This window comes from Aptenodytes patagonicus, chromosome 22, assembly GCF_965638725.1.
Source record: "Aptenodytes patagonicus chromosome 22, bAptPat1.pri.cur, whole genome shotgun sequence".
NCBI classification, from domain to species: Eukaryota; Metazoa; Chordata; class Aves; order Sphenisciformes; family Spheniscidae; genus Aptenodytes; species Aptenodytes patagonicus.
In genome coordinates, this window is record NC_134970.1 from 3,444,231 (window position 1) to 3,469,187 (window position 24,957).

General features: G+C 45.1%; 1 protein-coding gene and 2 non-coding genes across 5 annotated transcripts; 1 reads left to right on the forward strand and 2 right to left on the reverse strand.

Moving 5' to 3' along the window:
• Positions 1–955: 955 nt before the first annotated feature.
• On the reverse strand, positions 956–23,120 carry MDM4 (MDM4 regulator of p53). Of its 3 annotated transcripts, XR_012997008.1 has the most exons (13): positions 22,983–23,120; positions 16,462–16,568; positions 13,689–13,763; positions 12,113–12,246; positions 11,598–11,647; positions 8,675–8,736; positions 7,813–7,909; positions 6,273–6,433; positions 6,121–6,168; positions 5,574–5,708; positions 4,751–4,831; positions 1,121–2,981; positions 956–1,038 (listed from the first exon to the last, which is right to left on the reverse strand). XR_012997008.1 is itself a non-coding variant. In XM_076358174.1 (12 exons), the coding sequence occupies exons 2-12, from the start codon at positions 16,534–16,536 to the stop codon at positions 2,427–2,429; spliced, it is 1,473 nt and encodes a 490-aa protein (XP_076214289.1). In that variant the 5' UTR covers positions 16,537–16,568; positions 22,983–23,120; the 3' UTR covers positions 965–2,426. The 3 variants fall into 3 exon arrangements, 2 of the variants coding, with proteins under 2 accessions (XP_076214289.1, XP_076214290.1); XM_076358174.1 differs by having other exon boundaries at positions 965–2,981; XM_076358175.1 differs by lacking the exon at positions 6,121–6,168 and having other exon boundaries at positions 965–2,981.
• A 498-nt stretch (positions 23,121–23,618) lies between these two features.
• Positions 23,619–23,691, forward strand: TRNAK-UUU (transfer RNA lysine (anticodon UUU)). Its single transcript has one exon. It is a non-coding gene; the product is annotated as a tRNA-Lys (tRNA).
• Positions 23,692–23,861: 170 nt separating this feature from the next.
• Positions 23,862–23,934, reverse strand: TRNAK-UUU (transfer RNA lysine (anticodon UUU)). Its single transcript has one exon. It is a non-coding gene; the product is annotated as a tRNA-Lys (tRNA).
• Positions 23,935–24,957: the final 1,023 nt, after the last annotated feature.

The window sequence follows — 24,957 nt, forward strand, 5'->3', positions numbered from 1 at the left end:
TTATTCTTCTATAGGAAGGAAAATAAATTGTAATATTGTCGTATCTTATGTCCACTAACTATTTCAGTTAAAAAGAATTAAAAACTTGACGTGACACCATGGCTATACTGAGCAAGAAGTCACAGATACAAAGATCATTACACTGAAAGTTATCTTACAGATTTGCTTTTTATCACAAACTGCCACACTGACAACAATTTTCATTTAATAATGGAAGCTGCATACAGATCTCAGTAGGATTTTGGTAGGGATATTCAACCCCATTACCGGAACTTAAACTCTCCTGACTCTTTTTTTTGTTGTCAACGCAAATTACATGCTTTTCAGTGCGGCCAGATCTGAACAATTCAGTAAAACTGCTTTTAGCAAAACATTTAGTTCTTAGAAGCAATTGAGCGAGGGGGAATTCACAGTATTCAGAAACGCCACAAAGTGCCACACCGCACCCTGCTGAGCCCAAGACCCTTAAAAGGAATGAAACTACCTGAAAAGGAAAGAAACTACCCGACAGGAACTCCCTTCTGTGATTCCAGGCGGTAACGGTAACGCTGCTCATTTTAGCATGAGTAAAGTGCATCACCAGCAATTTAACAGCCCTCTAGTTAAGGGAGCAATAAGTCAGCTTTTCCGCGTGGATTGATTCCCGTGGACTTACAGACAGTGCGCCAAAACACCAGACGGTTACCCTCTGATTTTTAAAACACAACTGTAAATAACAGCCAATAATAACAGTCTAAATTATAGCCAACATAGAAATAATCACAATACTATGCAAAATATATAGTTCTGACTTTTGGCAGTGATAGGCAGCAATTGCATATAGCACCTACGCTGGTACCTTTGCAGAGAAACAACAACTTTGACATCGCAGTTTGCTGGGACCTTCTGCTGGGGAGGTTCTGGGCCCTTCCACTGCGTGCCTGACCTGCTAGGGCTGGACCAGCACAAGGAGTGTGGAAAACAAAGGGGAAACAGCCTAGAGAAGCACCGAGGTATGAGCACTATCTTCTCTTCTTTTTCTGTCTTCAGGTGTACTTCCTAGATCAGAGAGGGAATTATAGCGAGGATGCCAAAACAGGGTTTATTCTACACACCGTACTAAATTCAAATGCCTGTATACCTGAAAGGTGAAGGCACTACTGCTGCACGATGCAGGCACTCCAAAGCCCTGGAGAACAGGAAGGCTGAGGAAGACCTGAGCACACTTTAGGATATGATCTCAGAAAAGGGTTAGACGTTTTGAAACTGCAAGTTCTAACTGAATTTTAACAGCCAGCAGAGCAACGTGCATAGCTCTGAAGGACAACGTAAATGCTGCAAACAGACTGCAGTGTTAAATCACAGGGAAAGAAAATCAGCGGAGAAAATTAAAAAAACTAACATCAAGCACAGCCCACAGACTAACCAGCTGCAGTCGGTGCTTTACAGGAATTATTTTTTTTTCCCTCAAAGGCCCATATCCTGTCTTGAAGGCCACATCACACTCTAAAATGAGCATCTTCTATCTAGACTGGCCTGATGAGATGAGGCAGGTAGAAGCTGCAATGGTGCTGTAAGCACAGAGCTATGAGAACATCCCAAAACATGCACAGAGCTGTTACAATTTAATCCAGCTGGCAGACCAGATTCTGAGCTAACGTTGGACAGGCTTCATCAAAGCTATGCAGGATGACATAGAACTGTATTTAAATGAAAAAAAGAATCAATAGAAATTAAAAGATCCAATAACAAAGCAAAGTGTAACACCCTATCCTTTTGCCATCTGATATGTGACCTGAGATAGCGATGGATTAAAAGTTTGGGAGGACGTATTTCAAGTCTGGGAGCAAGAGGATCTTCACCTTATCTAACAAACATACATTAAACAAAGAAAAATAATTCTGCAACCAGGTTATTTACTTCTCACTGCCCTCAGGAGAACTGATACTTGGAGAAATGGCTTCTCTAAATTGCAAACACCTTGGTCTACCCTTCCCTCCCACCCTCTTTCCCACCCCTGCATATATATATAGTTCAGATATAGACTTGTCCCTTAGAAGGCATTGCACAGGGTCTGACTTACTGGAGAACACTCCAACAGCCAAAGTTAATACTCTTTCCAAAATTTGTTTTCCGTGGACCGGTTGTCAGAATAGAGAATCCTAGTGACACCACTGAGCTGCAATTAGAAGATTTAGACAATTACAAAGCTAGGGCATAGATACCAACGTGTCGGTCACACCCTGCTCCATACAGGCGTTAATTTAAATGGACATCGAAAAGCGGATGCTGCTTCATTTAATGCAGAGGATTCCTCAGTGTTCTTGGTCAGATTTGAATCTTAATTCTCTTTGGTATTCACCGGCTGAGCTGTGAAGTTAGGGTTTGTGTGAGTGCAAGAAAACCTGTGTGCTATCTTTTGGTGGAGAAGGCCTGAACTGGCACAACTACCCCATAAAGATCCTTATCACCATCTCAATCTCTTTCCTGCACACTGGGCAAGGTGATCTCTTTCTCTTCAGCATCTTTGCACACTTGAAACAGGCCACAAGGTGAGCAGTCCTTCCATGGACAATATTCCCATCCCGTGGTCTGTGATGGCATAAGAAGCAAGGATTCAGCAACTTTTTTATACTCTCTAATGACTGTATTTCTTCCTCCTTTTTATGCTCAGTGAAATGCAACAGAGACTCCTTGCTTTCACATTCTCGTGCCAAATCCAAAGACTCAATAGAGCTGCAGGGATCTACACGTGATTTGTTTTCTACCATGTACAGGTCTTTGGGTTGGCCAACTGGAGCAGAAATAGTCCTTCGGCAGTCCGGGACATCTATCCCTTCATCATCATTTTTGTTTTGCATAGCGTCAATGTCGGACAGAGAAAGAGAATGAGCCAGTTTGGGACAATCTGAGTACCAGTCTTTCCGTAAGGCCCAGCAGCGGTAACAGTACCGTTTGCCTGGAGAGTTAAATTTCTTGCATTTGGTACATTGCCAGCAGTCCTGAGGAATGATTGAGGCAGACAAAAACAGCAGCAAGTTAGTGTATTCTTGCGTACGACTTGTTTCCTCTACATAGGAAAAGCAGCAAAGAAGCTTCATCAAAAAAGGACATTTATTACCGAGTATAAGCTTGCGAATGCATGATTGCTAGTTTGATTATCAGCACCTCAGAAAGCCTAAGGAGAATTTGACTACCCCTGTGCATTCTACAGATGCAGATCTCTTCTTAAGCATTAAAATCTGTCCTTCCTTCCTCCCAGCCTCTGGAAGAATACAATGTTCTCAAGCTGTGCAGTTTATTGAATTTTCAGTATCTCACTCTAAATTCAAGGGTAGAGCTCCTGGAATGAGTCAGGAATATATTTCCCAGACTCACTAATCATTTAGCATCTGTTGAATATGCACAACTAATACCAGCTTACTTGATTACCCCACATAGCAAGAGCAAGAGCTGCCCAAGTTCAGAGCTATGATTCAGCTGTCCAAGGCCAGGGACATCCTAATTTGTCAAGCATGCACAGTCTGGAAAATTATGCTAAAAAAAATTGGTGCCATCAGCTGCAAAGAGTATCATGATACACTTTTGCTGACTTACAACAAAACCTCAAAAGGCAGCCTGAAGGACTGGGAGAAAAAAAGGACAGATGAAAGAACACAAATTTGATGTCCCTCAGTATCTGTCATGAGGGAATTCAGAAGAGGAAAGGGGTAGTGAGGAGGGGTGACAACCCAGTAATTACTGCTTATTCTCTCTTTCCACCTTGTTTTTTCATTTAAACAGGGAAAAGAGCTGTAGTCTGTCCTTAGAGAGGCACTGCAAGGGCAAAGACATTACACCAGCAGGTACGCAGGCTCTCCTCCTGACAAAGGCCATGTAAGTATCTCAGAAAAATGGGGTGACATGGGAAGTGGATTGTCTTCTTATCCCAGAGACTACCACAAAACAACTGACAGCTTCAGAGCTGGCCTGGACACCCAGGGCTCAGTGGAACCCTGATCCTGACACAGAAATTTCCACTAACAAGTTTTTTTTTGAGTATGAGCACTTCACTGATTACAAAGTGCCAACTTTAGATTTCCGAATCTCTGCCAAGGACTATACTCCAGATTTCCTTTCAGAGGACAATACAGAATTAACCTTATTAAAACATGCATGGATATTGTTAATGCTAACTTCATACAGCATTAGACCGACCATGCTGGAAACCAAGGGCCTAATCTTCATTCACTTCCTGGGTGTGTGAAGGGACAAGTTAAATCATGAGTAAAAAGCCAGTGGCTGCCCATGCTGACGCTACATTACCCTGCACAAAAGGGAAGAACAACGTAGAAACAAGGACCCTAATCTCCTAGTCAAAATACCCTCCCAGCTAGAGCACGTGTAAGTTCTCTCACGTTGCCACAGAAAGTGGCCGAAATCACGTAAGTTCCAGGACTGCTCTGTGGCCAGGAGAGACACTGGGTGTCTTTGGACTGGGTGGGTCAGAGCATTCATGGGCTGCCAGTGCTCAGTGCCCATCCAGTTAGAATTTAACAGAGCCCTATCCAAAACAAACCAGAGCTGGTCAAGCCAACTTCTTTACGTACCTTCATGTAGGTTACAAAAAAGCTTTTTTGGCTCGATTTTTTGCTTTATTTGGCCTTTGAAACCCATACAAGAATCTGCTTCTCCTACCACAACCAGTAGTAGCTGTAGGATGAGTTTTTCCAACTACAGCTAGGACTGCAGCACACTCCAAGCAAGGAACACTGACCTAAAGGATGCCTACCTCAGAAGTGGCTTCTGTATCTGTGTCATCACTTAAGCACTGAGAATCCTCAAAGTCATGCAAACATGCATCCTCGGTCACCTGGAAAGAGTGGATGTGTTGTTATAAGGGCACAATAATCTGTATTTATGATGTGCCTGGCACTGTACACCAAAACTAAAATGACTACATCATCGCCATGAGAATGAAGCCATTTCTAGAAGTGAATGAAAAGCCATTTTATGTACTGTATCTACTCCAGAATGTTGATAACTGTTGCTGGGCTGGTTTACAGTCGTATTTGCCTGTGGTCAACTCATCTCTCTCTCTGACGCACACAAGAATCATACAAATACAAACACATACACACCTGAGCGGTCCTACTCATTTCCATGGAAGAAATCATGAACTCAATCCTTTTAACACACATTTGATTAATTACTCTTGTGACCAATCTTACTAACACCTCAGCTAGCAGACTCAGGCCAGCCTATCTTACACTGCATGCTAACACAACATAAACTGAGATTTTCCTCTTCAAGTCTTTTCATTTGTTAGTCTTGCAGATATTGGCTAGAAATATAGTAAAGTTGCTGCTAGAGTTTTAATTAATTTTAAATTAATTTTGTGCCTTGAAAATACACGCATTTAAACAAAAACCCAAGCAGATTGACTACACAGGAAAGCTATCACCCCATGTATGGAATGGTGACAGCCTTTTCTAGACAGTTTAAACTCTGGATGGTTATAGATCCAGCTCCTCCAAAATCAGCACAGCACCATGAGATCAATTAAACAAGGCCAACCTGTGGAACACATGCATTGTGGCTGTTTGAAGAGGTACCTTTTTGTCACCTTCTTTCACTTCCTCGCAGTCAACCGTTTCCACCTTGACTGCAGCACTGCTATGATCTGACGGGCATTCGTTGAGGAACCACAAGTCATCAGTAGTATCCGAAACAACGGCAGTGTCTATGTCCTGTTGGAAAAGAAACAGGAGAGACCACTTAGAGCTCAGGTTATCAGCAGCAGGAGTACCAGCACCGCAGCCATCGCCACAGCGAATGCCTCTCCCCTTTTCCTCCCTAACAGCCTTCTCAGCCCTGGGCAGCTTCTCCAGTCACCCCTGGGAGAGAAAGGGGCAGCTCACTACTCTCACAAAGACACCCCTTTTTGCAAGCAGCACCATGCTCACTCCCCTTGCTAGCTGGCCGTACAGCAGCTGGCCACCACGCTACAGCCATCTGCACCGCGTAACAACTTTCAGCCCAGAAGAGGGGCAACTCCTGAAATACAACCAATGCTCTGGAGTGCAGAAGGACCTCCAACGGCTGAACACAGCCTTCAGAGAGCGCCTAGTTTATTTAAAAACACTAAAGGTAACCAACCACCTGATGTGAAAGGCTGGGACAGGAACACACAGGGAGAGGCTGAAAATCCTGGAGTGGGAAGGGGAAAGAAAGAACAAGAATATTTTATTTACTTGGAACCCAAAAGAGGAGAGGAAGAGAATACAGCACACCTATTTAAAATGTCTACACACCTGGTTAGTCTGAATATCTGTTGATCCATTACTTCTGGACTTGTAATTGCTTCTGAGGTTGCCTAAAAACCACCATGGAAGACCAGCTACATCCCATTCCTCAAACACTAGGTCCAGTTTAGGCTTCTTGCTTTTAGAGAGGTTTTCTATTAAGTCTTTGTCTGTAAGAGCCAAGTAGAATCTAAGTCACACCACACCTACATTATTTAAGAGACTAGCAGAGAGAAATTTGGCCCCATCCGATTTTAGAAATCTTTCTTGCTCCTTCTTACAGCCAGTTACTGCTAAGAGCTTTGGGGTTTGTATGAGTGTACTGGGATGTTAGATCTGCCACACATCTGTACTCGTGTATCTACCCACGTGAACCTGGCAAAATAGTTGCTGCACAACCGAGGTCAGAGAAGCATCCCAGTGTTCCCAATGTCTCTATAATGGTACAGCTTCTCTTTAGCTTTACCTTACTTTTAAGACTCAATACAGAAACACGAACACTTCTTTCAGAGCTCTAACCAAGTCAACACTGAGTAAATTTCTTGAGTGACTTAAGATGCAGAAAGAACTGGTTTGGATTTAGTTCAAATTTCCAGTGATGGGAGCTCCTAAATCCCAAACCAGGCTCAAAATAGGAAGCAGGAAGGTAAGAATCCATCCTACGTAATCCCATGCTTCAGCCCCCTTTTAGCCCGTGCAGTTTAGTCTATGATCCTAAACTCAGCGGTCTGAATTTCAAGATGACCTTGAATCTCTCTCTCTTCCATGCCAAGAGTTTCAAAGGCACAGACAAGGACTGTTTACACCTCTTTTGTACATGCAGCCAGGAAAATATCTACCACTCTCATTTGATCTGGAAATACCCACACTTGCAAAGAAGATTTGGTTTTACAAATTAGGTTCCTTGATATGAGAACAACGTGAGAATAGAAAGTAGAAAAACAGGAAAATTGCCTCTGTAACATCAGAAATCCATATGAGTGAACCAGCAAGAAATCCCCAGACATTAAAACAAAGGCAATGTCTAAATATGAAGGAGCTGTATTACACTTAAGCTGGATAGAAAAAAAATTCCATTGTTATTCAGTTCCCTGATTGGTTTGCAGGTAATGACTGCAGACAGCTCAGGCTGTGTTCTATGTAATCAGAGGAGAGAGTCCCTTGGGAAGATAAATAGATACAAGTATAATTTCAGCATTTAAAATACCCTTTAGCAAGGTCTGTAAGATTTTTCATGGCATTGTTTAGTGATAGATGTGCTTTTGGGGCTTAACCTCCCATTTTATTCAAAGTGTTTGTTTATTTATGAGACCAAATATCCAAGCTAGAAAACACGTCTATCATAAAATACCTTTGGCGAACATTTGCAGTTCTCTCAATCTTTAGCATAAAACAATGATTTTTAAAGATTGTATTCCACAACAGGTTTTTATTAGTCTCCCAACACCCTCCTCCAGCATTTTGCTGATGCAGAGCTCAACGTGTCACACTGGAGAAGGAGCAGAAGAGCTTGTACACATTGTGCTACTGCAGAAAAGCTGGCACTCACCTTCAGAATTCTCACATTTTTGCTCTGAGGTAGACAAAGCAGAAGCATTGCTTTCACCCTCCATGATGCCAGTGTCAGAACCTTCTTGCCGGCTAAACTGCATGAAGGAAGGAAAAAACAGATGTTAGTCCATCAGAGCTTATAGAGACCAGGGGATGTAGCACTTCCATCCAAGTCACCAGCTGCAGTACAAGACCAAGAAGTTATGAAGAGAAATAAAAGTTTCTGAACAAAAACTACACACTATTAACCCTTTAAGAAGGCTAATGCATCTGTAATCAGCACAAACAATATACTTCCAACCTAGGAAAAATCTTAAGATTGGCAAAAGTCCAAAAGTTGCCATCTTTAATGCAGTAATACTGTGATCTTTGTAACTCTCTGGCCCCCAATGTGAACAGACACCTCCCGGATCAGACTACCTTAATCCCAAAATATACCTGGAAACAAGTTTGAACGTGCAAAGATTTTTCCTAGGTTTCAGATTCTGCCTGAAAGCTTCTGAAAACAATCCTACTAAACACAAAACTTGTTCACACATTTTAGAAAGCTTAATTATTTGGCAATTCCTACTCAGAGAGGGGATGGGAGAGAGGGGGGAAAGACATGAAAATACAAAGCACGCTGGAGGAACTGAGGACTAGAAGTGCTACACCCCAGAGAAACGCGCTCAGAGACTGGTACTCTGTTATGAAGAGAACAGAGAAGGGTCACTCTGTCCCTGCTCTGTGGACTCCAAGAACTTTTCAGGAAGGTGAGGACCTGGCAGCCAAGCAGCACAAAGTTCTGGCAGTCCACCATGCACAGGTACAGAGAAGGGGCACTCTGTACAACAAAAGAAACCACCAGGCAGTGGGTTTACCTTCAGCTGGTCTTGGCTTGGCTTATCGACGCTCTGTTCCTTTGCGAGATTCTGTGCAGCATCTAGATGGCAGGTAAAACAAAAGAAAAAACCTTCCCTGGTAATAACCATTCTCACAACACAGAGAGTCTTCAGCAAGCAACCAACGAGCCAGGCTTGGCAGACCTCTAAGTAACCCTTTAAGAGAAACAGAGCCCTTTCTTCCTTATAAAGCTGGCCATTTCCTAGAGGCATTACTCCAGTATTCCCTAGGCTTCCCAAGGTACATATGGAGGCATTAGCCTATGGAATACAGAGTCTGTGCCTCCTCGGAGATGAAGCTTGATGAAACCTCACAGCAGGTAAGAACCTTCTTCCCAATGTGAAAAACTATTCTTTTTCCTACAGGCTGTCCTGCCATCGCAAGTTTTAGGTCCTTTACACAAGAGGTCTGCATGGAGGCAGAAACCCAGAGCAATAGCAGAGGGTGGGGACTCTCACTTGAAGGCTGGATCAGATCCATGCTGAAGAAGGTGAACAGAGAAGAGTAAGATTTTTATAAATACCTGAGGACACCATCTCTTTCAGCTTAGGCTGAGACAGGAAAAACACCTTTCTTAAAGGGTGTGGGCATGAAGAACAATGACTAGACTAAAGAAGAGAAAATTCCATGCACAGCAAGCTTTTTCCTGGGTAACTGGGTGCACATCCGTAACACAATTTAATCCAGACGATTATGCTGGCCCCAAGAGTTAATTAAAAGGCCAACCTAAATAGCAAGAACAACCAAATTAACAGAAATCTTTCTACATAATAGGAGAGTTGCACTTAGGAAGTCTACCCTTTAAACAGAATGACTTGCTAGAGAACAAAAGATGCAAGGATGGCTCCTGCTTGCTCCCCTTTCAATTTAGCAGAGAACAGTCCGATTCACATCATGAATCACAGCACTGATACGAAGATACTGAAAACTGCTGCAGTAGGCAGAAAAGTGGACCACAAAGCAGTCCATAAAATGGACCAAAACACAGGACCACAAAATGACATGCCTCTATCCCATATTCTTTGCCCTCCATGCACTAGTTCAGCTTTCTTTTCTTCCCTTTTATCACCCTACAACTTCTGCAGTCACTGACTATTTAATACCTGAAGGAAAACAGAAGCCAATTGGCTCATCCATAATTATTTTGGCTCTGCAGGGGCATTAGAAGAGGTAAAGACTTACCCTTCTAACACTTCATAAATAATGCAAACTAGCCTTACTGTGTGAAAAGACGCTCCACTTATTGGAAGGCTTCCTTTTTCCAAGCCAACATATACTAGGAACTGAACACAAAATGTCCTTAAAGTGAGGTATTCCTAAATACACCTCATGTGAGTCACACTTAAGAGTAAAAGCTAGCCAAGTAAGGACACCATCTGATAAAGAGCATTATGTAAGAGCTTAGTCTTTATTACCAAGATGTACTGCAGTCACTTTTTACTTTAAAGTGGCTGAGATAATCTGCAAAATGATGTGCTGATAAGCACTGATTTGGCTAATGAATACAAGCGGCTATTACAAAACACGAAACACGAAGACCTCTTCAAGCCCTATGGCACTTCTAGTTATTCCTATGGTGCGATGAAGGAAAAACAGAGTCATCCTAGACTATGTATTCGTCAAAGGTCTGGTCTGCCAAGCTTGTTTCGTTTTATAGTCACGCACACACATGCAGACACGGTGGTATAACTCAGTGATCATCTCCCTAAAGGAGCAGTATTTCCTTTGGCAGGTTTAAAAATAGTTACACCATGACTGGACCATACATGCACACGCAGGCACACACACACACAGCCACATGCACACACAAAGTAGAAGGGGCGACAGGGCAGCAGAGGAGAGAGTTTCTCTGGGATCCTTTGCTCTCCACATACACTGCCTATAGGGAAGAGGCCAGGCCATCACCAGCGAGGGAAACAGCACTCACACCGTTATTCTGTAGGTAATGTGTTTAGACGAGAGTCCGCTTAGGAAGATTCTTCTATATAAATAGAGAAATGAGGGGGACCTCACAGGCACCAATATATGGCTCAAAGCAGAGGACTAAGCAGTTTGGGGCCATGTTTTCTGAAACAGTTTCTAAATTTGCACAAGCTTTTATGTACATGTGCAAAAATAGACTAAGCCCTTATGAAGAGCAAAGTCCATATTATCTGCTTAGAGACACCAGAAGTACGGCACAAGACTCCACAACTCTCCTGGTGCAGCACCCTCATGATTTGCACACTTGCAGTTTTATCAGAAGTTTTTTTTCAAATGAAGATTACCAGCCATACAATGGAAACTGGCTGCAAAGAAGCCATCAGCTGAGGTTAATTTAAGAATAAATTTTAATTTATGATTGGAGGACTTTTGATGTAGATAGATTTGATTTCTCTTACAAGCCGGGAAAGTAACAATGACCTTTAAAGGTTCAAATGTTTGATTAAAGTCCAGACCTCTTTGGCTTGCAGAACTAGGCTGGCTTTCCAGCACTCTTACATTCAGTCTCAAGACTATGAAAGCTTAAAGCAAGGTGAGAGCGAGAAGTCGCAGCATGCTATGAAACCGAGAAAAGACTGAGAAATCAATAATGATTTGGATGGGATACTTCAGCCACATTGATTTGTACATCCACAGTATTTAGCTCTGTCAGTGTGCTTCCAGAGTGTGTCTGCTGCCCCGAGGTTTGGCCGTCCATTATAGGCAGCCATGTTACTCAAACAGCTAACTGATTTCATATCACAGTTACTGATGGTGGACACACAGAAAAGACACATACTCAAAGAGATTGTCTTGTCAAAGCCTTCATTAGCAGTTTGTTCCAACTTCAGAAACATTTCTCTTTTCTGAGTATCATTACTTACCCAAGTTACATCAACACTACATTGAATATACTTGCCCATACTGTGACAAACCTACCTGCCATTGCAGCAGAAGTCAGGTTCCGTTTCAACATGTCATAGACTGGGCTGTGGGAAAGAAGGCGACAGTTGAGTATACTCACAAAACCAAACAGCATTACCCTTTTATACCAGGGACAGAAATTCTCTTTTACTATCCAGAGAGACACTGGAAACTGCAGGGGGGGGGGGGTTGCCACTCCTAAATGCTTGCTACGGAGAAGTCTAGCTCAGAATTTAACTGAAGGATGCAGATTTTCACTTAAGTGTGACATCAAGGGCCTGAGAAGATGCAGAAATGAAAGGGGGAAAAGATGTCACCTCAAGCAGCTCACTGCCTGGACTATTCAGAACTGGCTCTTCAGAACAAAGGCGCAAAACTCAAACTTGTCAAATGCATTACCAATAAGCCACTGAGCAGGGCACTTGGTATTCACGGAGGTTTATGCGACAGTGGACAGAAACAGTGACAGCAAGTCTCCCGTCTCGGCAACCTCTATAATACAACGATCGTTAAAGGTCACTTTTTCCTACCTTGGGTCTTTTACAGAGAAGCTCTCCAGTCCCAGCAGTTCTCCTAGCTGATCTCCTCCACAATAGACAATGTGCTGCTGTCTTTTGTCATATAGCTGCCTCACCATTATATACTGTCCTAGGTAATGCATAACCTGTGGATACATAACATACCATTAGCCATATCTGCAGTTGAAACCAAACCACCGAAGACCGTGAAAATTTGCTTTAGTTTATGATACTTGCCTCCAGCTACCCTATACAGTGCGAGTCACATAGTACCTGCTTATTATGCACATCTGCAATTTGTCAGTGCCTCCCAACCAAGGGAGAGTTATGCTTTACCATATTGCTGTAAGGTTTGTAACTATTAACCTTTGACAAGAAGGAAAACTGAGTCAAAGACGGATAAACAGAAGTCACTCTGCTACCTCACATTAAAACGAAACACGACGTGGGCGATAACACTTTTATCTGGGCAGTCTCCCTCGGTGAGAGATGGGAGACTGCTGCTGTTCAACTCAGAGTAGAGAAGAGAAGGAAATGGGTGGGGAGGAGGCAGAAGGTATCCCCAGTTAAAAGAATAAGCTATTACTAAAGAATGACCACAAGTTACAGCGCTGTCCCTCAGGAGACAGTTTGCAAGACGCAAAAATAAGTGCATTAGTATCACAAAGAAGGATGGAGAGGAAACATCCTCTGAGAGCTAGCGGACACTGCCAGCTACAGTGAGGAATCCAGAGTACAAGAGGAGAAAGCCAAGTGCGTTAAGCATAATATAGGCAGGTTCCATCCCCCATTACCCACCAAAGTGACCCCCCTGAATGAAAGTGTCACCAAAAAGTTGCTAACAGTAGTCCATTCACTGCAGAAAAAAATTACTTAACTGAGTTAAAATGTTAATCTATACAAGTAACCTGCATTTAATACTCAACTCCCCCCATTTAAACCATTTAATTTGTTTTTGCAAAAATTTTTAGAAGCTAAATAAGTTATTTAAATGCATAAGCATTTAAAATAAGTCACAGGGCTCTGCAGGAATATTTGACACATTCATAATGAAAAACCACTGCATTTAATTCTTTGCAGACAGGATACTCTTGTAAATCACAGTCAGTGTCATTTTTTTTAATCTTGTACACATATTGCATTTTAATCTTATCAATGAATTCACAGGGTCTCTTAGGTTTAGCTGACAAGCCATTTCAAAGGAAAGTTAAAGAAAAATATCAACTAGGATTCAATTTTTAAGGCTTTCAAGCACTGAGCAGAGAGCGAGACAATTGAACAGAATCTCCTACAAGCTCTGAGGAATGTGGCTATCCCATCCCTCCTTTCTCTAAAGAGGTTTCTGCTTTTCCAGGATAAATAATTTTCTTTAATATTTCACACTCCTATTCCAATTCCTCCGGGGGCTCTCAAGGCAATTCATGATCAACCAAATCACAACAGCCCTGCGGGTAAGGTATCCCTATTCTGCAGACAGGGCTTCAAAGTACAAGAAAATTAATAGCCAGTCCCATCCCTTCCCCACAAAGAGCCATCTCCCAAACAACCAGGGACAGGCACAGTTTCAGTGCCTAGAACCTGAGCCCACCTCCTTCAGTGTGAAGGTTTCACCTTGGGCACCTGCAGCCTGCAGAATCTTCAGAAGCGGCAGTTTGGGTCGCACCTAAAACACAAAGCACAGAGTTTTGTTTGAATGACACGAAGCGGTGCCCTGCTGAGAGAAAGCACCTCACCCTGGCACGCGTGCCTGCATATCACAGCTAACAAACCCAAGTTGCCCAAGTCAACCCGTGTAAGACTGTCACACCAAGCACAGAGCTGACAACCGTGGCATGACCTGGAGGTGGAGGGGAAACACCGCTTGCCTCGGGTTAACCTGCTGAAGGCTGGTATTCTTTTTTACAAGTAATCTGCATGGACAAACGCTTAAAAAGAAGTTAGAAGGACTGGAAATCAGCACAATCATTCTGACTCAAGTGCAAGACAAAAAAAGCCAAGGAATTTGGGCAGCCAGCTCTAAAGGCTTTAATCACTCACATTGTCCCATTAACTTTGATGTCATTCATCCTGTGAGGGAAGATTGGAAACTCAGACCCTTGGTATGGAGTCCTAGGCAGTGACTAACCAAATGTACTGAGTCATATATTTAGGAGCAATGATGGTGCACTCAGATTGCCACTTCAAGAGCAGCATGCCTGAATTTTCTCAATTAGTGCAGTGAACAAATCAGGTCTGCTCTGTACAGACCTTAGGGAGTATGTATTTATTAGGATCCATGAATAGGCACATGATAACAAGACTGCATTAAACACAAGGTGTGGTTAATTAACACCAAGGATCAGAACCTGTATTTTCTGTGGATCTCACTCATCAACCAAAATCTTTATTATATAAAATATAAAGCTCTCTGGGAATGATGCAACTGCTCCACAACCCCTTGGGGTTTCACCCACACACCCAAGCAGCTTTGAGTAGCACATGAAACAGATGATGCTATATAAAACAGCAGCAAGTTTTAAATAGCTATTTCCCCCCTACGTTGCTACTTCATCTACTCCACAAGAATTTTAACAATTCCTAGGAGAGTGCCACCACATGATCTGATGCCTTGTGTTCCCTAAAAATGTCAGAAAGCCCTCACTGTTCTCTGAATGCTACACAATTGTGTACAATAATACTAATTCCCACACTGAATCTCTTCCTCTGTTCTCCTTGTCTATCAGATGCTAATACAGCAAGATATTTCAATCCATCACAGGACAGAAACCTCAGCGCATGATGTTCATTGCTGTTTCCCCTTTGACAAGGCTAATGCTTTCTCAAGGCATGTAATCCATGCTGGGTAGTAAAGGCCCTCACCTATCAACGTTAGGTGGGTTCACCTGTGTCTCACACCCACCCCTCCTTTCTGCCTATATAAATGCAGTTGCAACCCCTACTTCCCCTTCCAAGGAGTAGAGCCTGTTTGCAGCCCTGCAACATCTCCTCAAGAGACAGCTTGAGCTGCAGCACCGTTTTCCTGCACAAGGTAAGAGCAGGTTTTGGTTGCTTGTCACGAACGTAATTTGTCACTCAGCTATCTGATGGTTTCTTGGCAAGGTATTTGTTCCACTGTTTTCTAATATTGTAAAAAAGTCATCCCTTCTGTGAATGTGTCTGGTCTGCCTGTTTTCTCATTATTGCGTTTGCTAAATGCATTTTCAAGCTCAAACAGAACAGCTCGCGTCCAGCCCCAAGTCTCTTTCTCAAGAACAGCTTTTTCACTAGGAAAAAGCTCAGCACAACTAAAATGAGTGCTTGTATCAGCACATCGTTTTTAATAAGATGAAATTATGTGTTTGCATTCATTCATTTCTCTAATGACCACTCTCAAATGGATTTTGAAGTAACTTCTTACGCATTTCTTTCTGATTAAAGAAGTAACCTAGTTAGCTTGATCGTTTTAAAATGGGCCCTTTGCTACCACTGTACAGCCAAAATGGAAGTGTTTATTCTGCACTGCCTGGGACACTGAGTGTTGACAATCAATATTTTGCTACTAATATCAGAGCCTATTTACTTATTTTTTCATGCAGAGTGAGTTGAATAAACAAGCATATACATCAATTCTACATAGGACTTGGCTACGTTTCAAAGCTTCTAAAGTAAGCCTCAAATGGGAGGATCTCTCAACTTCCCATCAGCTTATTTCCACTCCTACCACATCCCCTCATATTGTGGAGACACTTTTTCCAATTAATAGACTCAGGAAGGTTGGATGCCTGTCTTGGAGAAACCTTCCTGATTTTTAGACCAGATTTCTACTGTTATCGTTTGCAAATTTCTCTTCTCTGACTGGCTGTCAATGTGGTGTTGAGCCACACTCAAACCACACACCTGCCACGCTGGCCTTGGCTTGCAGCTACAACTACCTTTTGTTCCAGGAACACTCGAGGAATAGTCAATAATGAGAGCACTACATGTTCAATACTTACCTACGCTGACTCCAAAAAAGGCACGGGGATGCATTACTGGCTAGACAAAGTTCAGCTTACAAGGTTACAAAGCTCCAATACAATTGTCACAAATAGTCCAGCATTAGGAGGAATGCTGTACTTCAAGTACAGGTCCAGCACAAAAATATGCATCATACAATTTCTTGTATGGCCAGTTTTAACTGCTTTTTCCCCTCCTCCCCCCTTTAAAATGTTCATAAATCATCAATCTGATAGCGAAAGCTAATATAACTCCTCAGGATAAAAGCCCTACTCTGTTAGGCTCAATTCTTCTTACTTAGGTGTACTCGAGTGCTTTGATTTGATGGAAGAAATCACTGCTTTACTGAGGAGAAAGCAGTGAAGATCAGTGGGAGAAATAATTACCTGGTTAACTTGTCCGAGTGTGATTCTGTGGGCATTCTCAGCTGCTGGATGTTGGGCAGAGCTTGAAGATGTCATTGTGGCAGTGATTAGCTGTTTAGAGCACAAACCTATAAATGAGAAGGTTCATGTACCAGTTAAGCTGAGAAACCTGGTCTTGAGTTTAACCACTTCCACTTCTTAGCAGCTTCAGGAAACCAGTGTTTAAAATTAGCCCTGCATGTGTTACCTTAAATGACTGCTGTATAATGCTAATGTTACTGTGCCCCTCACCTGCTCAGTCCAAACTGATCTGCTTTGTCCTACCCAAGTGGCATCCAGCTGCCCGGTGCCTGACAAACCACCATGTGAGAACAACTGGGACAGATTTGCTGTGGCACTGAGGATGCTTTGACTCTGCCCGTCTCTAGGAGTGACACAACATGGTGGGGAACTTGGGGACCTGCCAGCTCAAGGGAACTGCCAGTCTCCATCAGGCCGTTAGCAAACTCTTAACATGGTGAAATCCTTGAGTCAGAGGCAGGGAAATAGAAGCTGAGTCACAACCAACCACAATGGAAATCTTCACAAGACAGCAACCCTGTGATTGCCCAAAAGGAGGAGTAGTCAGTGCTGATGGCAATGATTAACACATTCCCCACCTGCTTTTCCAAGAGCTGAAAACCTGCTAAAGCTGCTGCAGCCTTTATACCAAATGACTAGATGCAGGCTATAAATTAACAGTTTTAACAGAATTACTGGGTGAGCAGGGGAGAAATGGTCCTTTCCTGGAAAGGAACAAAAGGGGAAGTCCTGCAGCTATTTGAATTTGTCAAGCCCTATCAGTTTCAGTATCTATCCAAAGAGCACAGCTTCATATGCAGAATGATCTGTAATGACTCATGTTCACAGCACAATCCAGTTTAATCTACCCCACACAACAAGTTTGAAAACTTTATGTTGAAAGAGAAAGGATGGTGTAAATTAACTAGCCACTGAAAAGAAGTAGCTTGAACCTGCTGGAGAAGGAACTTAGGTCTTAGTCCCAGCGCTAAAGCGCAGACCAATATACCTGTAAAATTGTTGTGTGTCCCTGGACCTAGTTACAATAAAATCTCCACTTCAGTGTGAATCTGGTTGCACTTCTGCAGGCAATACTGAAACAAGTCCTGCAACTGCCATTTTGGTAAACTTAAGGCTAGAGCATGAGATGAACTAAAAAGACTGGCTCCTGAATTTGCCTACATAGATGCAACTTTGGGAAAGTTTTTACTGTGTGGAATCTGGAAGAAGTGTCAACTTTTAACCCATGTGGTAGCTTAAATTAGATTTCAAAATGTGAAGCCAAAAACTTTCAAAGCAATACCTAAATTGTCTTTCACAGAATTTTCCAGATATAGTAAATCAATTTGTTATTACTGCATCAGTTATAAAGAATGTGAGCCAGTATGATTAGCTACATTAAAAAGTGAATACTAGCAAAATAACTAGACTTATGCCTGAGGAATGTAACCAAACATTTTAGATGCAGACAAAACAGGCTGAACATCTATCTAGCAGGCAGTGCAGCAACCTCAGTCATGACAAAAATCTGAGCTTTAGCACCAATTCAAGTCACTGACCACTGGTAACCATTCAACTCCTATCCCTCCCCTGCCCCATCTATTAAAAGAGACTTACAATGACTTTGTTAGAGGCTTCTGATAGTTCTTACAGCATTACATTTCTCTGAAGTAAGGCACTATCAGGAATAAAATCATTCCCAAAGATCAAACACATCTCTAAATATTTAGGAAAGCTTGATTAAAGTGTATCAAATATTCAAGTTTGGTAAGTAACATTGATAGTGAGAAGATCTAGGTAGTAACTCAAAATAAGTGACTTACAACAGCTAAAACCACTTCCATGTTATCAGCATCTCAAATTTTAACTAAGGCTTCTACTTGATAATGCCAAGCACGTTGCAACACAAACTGCCCACAGGAACCTTTACAAGCTGAGCTGTACTTTGTACGAGCTGCAGACTAACTTACCAACCTCGAACTTCTCTGCTATAAGGAGTATTGCTAGGATGGGCCAGCTGCTGCCTCAGTTTCCCAGGCAGTCCCTTCGCTCCTGCCAAGAAGAGTCTGCGGGTCCTTGTGCAGGAGAGCAACTCCAGCAGCCCTGGAGGGTGCTCAGTGAAGCCTCCCCAGGAGGTGTGCCGTGCCTGGCTGGGCTCCCGGTCCTGCTGATGCTCTGGGCTCTGAGTCGCTCTTTCAAAAACCGCTCCTGCCTCCAACTCATCTAGCCAGGAAAGGGAGTCACTAAATACATCAGCTTCTGATAAGAGCTTGAGTTGGTGTGAAAAACAGACAAAATGGGAGAAAGCAGTGGATTTCCTCTCTGCCCTGCATTCCTAGAAAGGTGCTTTGCTACCCCTGGGTTAAGACAGTCAACTAAAGATCACTTTAACCGTTTCAATACTGGTTTTATTAGACAAAGGCAGGCAAGATAGTGCCTTGCCTCCAGTCTTTACAGATAAATTCTATTTTTAGTAAGTTTGATTCTTAGTAATACTAACTTCCTTTAATTATAAATTAATCTTGGGATTACTGAATGCTATCTTCCCAAGCATGCAAGCTCTAAAACATGTCTAGGCTGCAGATACCCACAAGATTTATGGAGGCAGCCACCAGCCATTGTCCTGCCAAGACAGAAAAATCTCACTTATGTTACCACCCTCTGTACACAGGCTGGCCAGAAACACAAATGGTAGAAATTCCTAGAGAACTGAGAAGCTTCTTGCTCAGTGAGCCCTATTTAACTTTCCCCTGCAACTCTATTTTCCCACCTACTTTATGTCAACTATTTTACCTCACAACCCTGGCAGTGTCTAAACTAACTTGCAGCCAACTGAACAAAGCACCAGTGAACTTATTGCTGTTCCCCTCCATAGCTTTGGAGCTACATATATAGGAAAATGACACTGGACCAGAGTAATGACTCCGAGGAAACAATGAATCACAAAGGAGTCATGAACGAACCATTTTTTTTTTTCCACTTGAACACTTTATATGGTCATGCACACTACAGGAATGAGTTGTCTGCCTGTTTTGTGGGTAAAAGTTCCTTCTCTTAAGAGATCAAAACCCCACTAGACCACGGCTTTTGATGCTTGCAGAAGGAAAGGCTTGAGACAAAAGATCTTAACAGACCCAGAAGAGAGCGCGAGCATAGCGTGCACAGACTTTTTTTGATAGCAGTGTCTGAAAAGTTGAAGCTAAACTTCTAATTTAAGTTCAGTTTTTGTTTTAAAGCCTCCTCCTTTTAAGGAAAGAATATAGTTTCTAACTTCTGTGCAAAGTGAAAACACAGGAGGGAGTGTAAACTAGACATTATTGTTCGGCGTATCTGCGGATTCTGTAACAGCTCACTTCAACGGTGGGTTAAGGTCTGACATTTAAGTCTCGTCCTCAGTTAGCATCATCCTTTTTCATCATGCTTTCAGATAAAGCAAAATTTCTACTGAAAGCAAACTTGGGGTCTCATGTACAGTATCATGTAGAGAGCAGCCCTGGAGGGGAGGCTTTAAACAAGCAGTAATTGACTCAGAGCTAATTAGGTTTCTCCCTATCAGTGTGAGTCCCTGTGAGTTTTCATGCCTGTAAGTCCTTCTGCCTGCCTATCTCACCCGGCTTGTGACAGAAACACCATTACCGCTCCCTGTAAACCATGCCTTACTACATCCTTAGCTCCATCAGTGCTGTCACAGTGCTTCTACCTTTCTCTGGGCCATACATTTCACCGGATCACATCACCGTGTTCCCAACAAGTTCATGCATCCCCTTTGAGAGCTGCGCGATGCCAGCCAAGGAAACATCAAAGTTGCCCTTCCACTGCCACCTCCCAACAAGTGCTGCCTTGTCATGATTTTACTCCATGAGATCTTGCAAGAGTTGGCTGGTTATTTGGGGGCTTCTGGCTGGGAAGTGGTAGCCAGAGGAGAGAGAATTGGGCTGCGAATTATATGATTTAACAGATTTCACACTTTATAGACTGCTTGACTTCAATTTTTGCTGTCCTGTGCTCAGTGAAGTGCTCTGATTACTTGCTTTGATATTGATTTGGCATTCAATCATGAAAAATGTCCTCTGCTAGGAAAAGTATCCAGAGAAAAGCCCAATTTCACTATGGAGAAGTCCTTTAATGCATTACTTATGGCAACAAAAGGCAGGGCTACTACTTTTAATGTTTAGCTGAAACACTGATTATGAAAGAGTTTCTTTCTGGCAACTGCTCTGGTGTAAAATCCAGGTCTTCTAATACAAAAAACATTTTAATTCTGAATTTCACCTGACATGAGTTTTGTTGCTGATGTGATGCATCGGTCAGGAATTGTGTGCTGCTCCCCAAAGGCCTGCCAATAATGTACCAAAACTAGACAACCTTTGATAAATGTTAGTAGTTAACAAATATAATGTTATGCAACACTTTATTGCAAAACATGTTAAGTAGGAAGAAAAACAAAACTGACGGTTTCAATTAAAAAAAGGCACACTGGCAAACTGCTCTGCAAATCTCCCTAAATCAGCTGCTGCTGACAGTGTTTGTTGCTGGTGATGTCTGGAACAGGGCAGTGCTTCCACCCCACCGTGCACGCTCTTGTTTCCATCTACTTCTATTTTAGCAGACGAAATTGGGCTTTTCTCGGGGTCGCTTTTCCCCATAGCAGATATTTCCCTAAGGGAATGTCAAATCAATATCACTATTTTAATGCATTCAACCATGGAGCAAGAAGTAGTTAATCATGAAAACAAGCTGCTTCACCAGGTAAGGGCTACAGAATACCCTGAAGTGACTGTGCCGACTGTTCCTGTCGCAGAAATCCACAGCTTAGCTGTAGATTTCTTTCTCTCAGTGTTGAGCCAAGTACTTTAGAACTTATGAGTCAAACTGAAGCTAATAATCACCTATTTTTTTGCAGCAGTGAAAAATGAGAAAAGCTCTTATTTTAATCACATCTTCTAGCAGGACTAGCTGCGTGATGTTTCACTTGCGAGTCTGCGTATTGCTGAACATCTAGGTGCTTTTGCTCTACTCTTAACGGAGTTGTTAAGTATATGGGCATTCACTCAAAGTCCTATTACGTGTCTGTTTGCCACACAAAGTCCACAGTACACTTCTGAAGAAGCAGGCACTTGGGATATGAATTTTAACCCTTTTCGATCAGCGCGTTTCCCGTGCAGTCTCCTAGCAATAGGTGTAACGCAGGGCGGCGCTTGGCACCTGACCTACCCGGCAGAAACAGTCGACGCTGCCCTGCTTGGAGCAGGGCCACCTACGCTGGCAATGCAGTAACTCGGAGCCGCTGGAGAGCACTAAATGAACAAATACCAGAGCAGAAAGAAGTCCAAGTTCTTGCAACAGCCCTCCATTCTGCACCGCCGCAGACAGGATGTGTCAGAACTGATCAGCCTAGAAACTAGCGATCATATTTTAAAGTCCATCTGTTTAATGTGTGAAACATTACACATCTGATCTTCGAGTTGTTAATCCCTCCCTGAAAATACTTCCTTGTTGCGAATACTGCACTTAGCTGAGCTGCTACTTCCAACTGTTAAACTGCACAGCCTCTGGGAGTGTTTTACCCTGGAAAAGCATGGCGGTGTTTAAGGTTATAAAATCACGGTGGGAAAGGTGACACGTGGCAACAAACAGTCCCAGTCAGCTCTCTGCTGTAGTCTGGTCACATCACATTTCTCTGAAACTTTTACTCTAAATGCCGTGACAAAGTTTTCAGTGCTGCAGATAACCATTAGATATGCAAAAGATCAGAATTCTGTGGAAAAGATGCAATAATGCAGGAGCACTTTTATTACTGGAACAGACGGCATAAGCATCAGCTAACTGCAAACCGTAAGCTGTCAGACAACAGTAAGAGGTCCTTAAAAGCGTTCAGCAGAAAATATAACTAGAATAATACTTAAAAGTTTGCAAGCGTGTTTCTGAATGGCAGCGGCACAGCTCTCGGAGCACGACTTCATGCAGAGCCCTTGCTGTGTTTCCAGCACGCCTAAGCGAACGGCGTGTAGCACCGCTGTAGTCAGCGGGACGATGCTACTGAAACACGATTTCTTCGGTCAAACGGGAAGGTTTGGAACTCGGTTTTGACACTGGTTTTCGGTTGGGTTTGGTTTTTTTTTCTGCCCACGAAGATAATTTTCAAGCAGAAATGCTTTCAAGGTAAGACACAGCAACCGTTCCTCCGGCTGTAAATGCGCAGGCACAGCCCCCCGGTGTCAGAACCCAGCTGCGAGGCTCCCGCTCCCCCAGGCCCCTTCCCACCGGCACCGCGGGCCCAGGCGCCCACCGCTTCCGCGGGGGGGGGGGGGGGGGCAGCTTTCTGCCGACACCCCCCCAGCCCTGCGCCCCCGGGACCTCGCTCTAGGCTCCTCAGCCGCCTTCACCCCCGGCCCCCGCCGCCCTCCCCGCTTCCCCCGGCCCGGCCTGCTCGGTACCGGAGCGCTGCGCCCCCGAGCCCCGGCCTCCCGCGGCGGGCTCACCCTATAGCTGCTCCATGGGCCCCAGATCGCCCCGCAGCCCGGGGTCGGGGGGGGGGGGGGGCGGGGACGGGACCCCTACGCCCCCCGACGGCTCCTCTCCACCATCTTAGCGGGGCTCCGGGCCGCCACTTCCCCTCGCAGGCAACATGGCTGCGCGGGAGCTTCCGCGGCGGCTCCCGGCCCGGCGGCGCCGCGCCATAGAGCGCCCCGGAAGCTGCCCCTAGAGAGGACGGGATCCCCGCGCGGGGTGCGCGCCCGCCCCCTCCGCGGTGGAGGACCGAGCTGTAAGACGGGAGCGCGCGTCCCCTCGGCCCCACGCAAGCAGCCCCCGGCCCGGTGCAAACCCACCGCCCCCCACCCCCGGCCCGGTGCAAACCCACCGCCCCCCCACCCCCGGCCCGGTGCAAACCCCCCACGCCGGAACCGCTTCATAAGGTACAGAGCTGCGCCCCCCTCCTCCAGCCCAAGCAAGGCCTCCCTCCACCCAGCCGGCACGGGGTTGCGCCCCTTCCCTGGCCCTCTTCAACCGCCCCCGTCCTTTCCCCCAGCCCCGGGCCGGCCCCCCCCCCGCCTCCCCTCCGCGGTCCCCGTGCTGGCGCGCGGTGATAGCAGCGGCCCGGGAGCACGCCGTGCAGAGCCCGGATAGCTCAGTCGGTAGAGCATCAGACTTTTAATCTGAGGGTCCAGGGTTCAAGTCCCTGTTCGGGCGACTGACTTTTGGGGGTTTTTTTCTCTCCCGGTTTTTTTTTTATTTCCCTCCCAGGGTTGTCCGCGGGCGCAGCCGGGACCCTCCGGCGGGAAGAGCCGCTCCTGCCGTGGGTGTAAAAGGCTTCTGAGGGAAAAAAAAAAAGCCAGGAGAAAGGGGGGAAAAAACTCAATCGCCCGAACAGGGACTTGAACCCTGGACCCTCAGATTAAAAGTCTGATGCTCTACCGACTGAGCTATCCGGGCTCTGACAACGCTGCCTGCTCTGCCTGTACATCGCGCTACCCGCGGTCTGCATGGCTGCCTGCACCCCCCGCCTGCCCCCCGCCACAGCCCACGTCCCCACGGACACTCGGCAGCCCGCTGGTTAACGCCACGGTTATCGCACAGCTCGGGGTACAAACTAAACCAGCGCGGCCTGATCCTGCACCGTGGGCGCAGCGTGGGCTCTCGGGCTGGGGGTGCCCCGCGGAGGAACAGGGGGTTCCCCCACCGCCGGGCCCTGGGGGTCCACCCGCCTCTTCCCCCCTGCAGCAAAGCTCAGTCCGCGGGATGCGGCTGGGAGGGCAGCGCCGGAGGAACCTGGGGCGTTTCAAAGGGGGTTAGGCAAAGTGCGAAGGGAAGAAGCACAGGGAATAATCCGTCCCAGGACAGGGGATATGGGGCGTGTTTAACTAGAGGGCTTTCTCCAGCTGACCTGTAGCCCCGCTTGCAGCTTGTCCCCACACCGTGGGTGACGATTCCCGTCAGAAGGCGGGTGCAGCCCGTGGGGTTTTGCAGGCGGACGTGGTGCTGGTTGGGGCCATTTTTCCATCAAGGCCTGGTGGGAGACGGAGCCTGGGGGTGCCCAGCCGCACCGGGGGACCCTTGAGCCCTGGCTTCCACCCTCACGGCGTGGTGAATCCCGCAGCAACCTCCATCCTCCCGTCTCCTGGCGATCTTCAAGGAAGCAGGGAGGTTGGCATAATACTGTGTCACCACTAAACCCAAACCACAGATGCGGCAGTCGGCTGGGCTGTGACCCGCAGCCCTCCCAGCATGGCCCGCCGCTCTCCAGCACGGCGCTGGGTTTCGGAGGTGAATATTACCCCCGTCTGCGAGAGCCTGGCAGGGCCAGCTGCCTGCAAAAACAAATTACAGCTACCGCTGCGATGGCTCCAGCACATCTGTTGCCCACAATGTGCTCGTGCGGCCGCTTCTGCCCCTGCTCTCCCCCGAGCCTGGGGGCTGGCTGCTGCGGGTGGGAGCGTGTCCCCACCAACCTGGGGA

Coding starts and splice junctions, on each gene's coding strand:
- MDM4 (XM_076358174.1), bottom strand. CDS start 16,536: ATGACATCTTCAAGCTCTGCCCAACATCCAGCAGCTGAGAATGCCCAC. Junction 13,764..16,461: donor CACTCGGACAAGTTAACCAG/GTAATTATTTCT, acceptor TTTGTGTTTTAG/GTGCGACCCAAACTGCCGCT. Junction 4,832..5,573: donor TGAAAGAAGGTGACAAAAAG/GTACCTCTTCAA, acceptor CACTCTTTCCAG/GTGACCGAGGATGCATGTTT.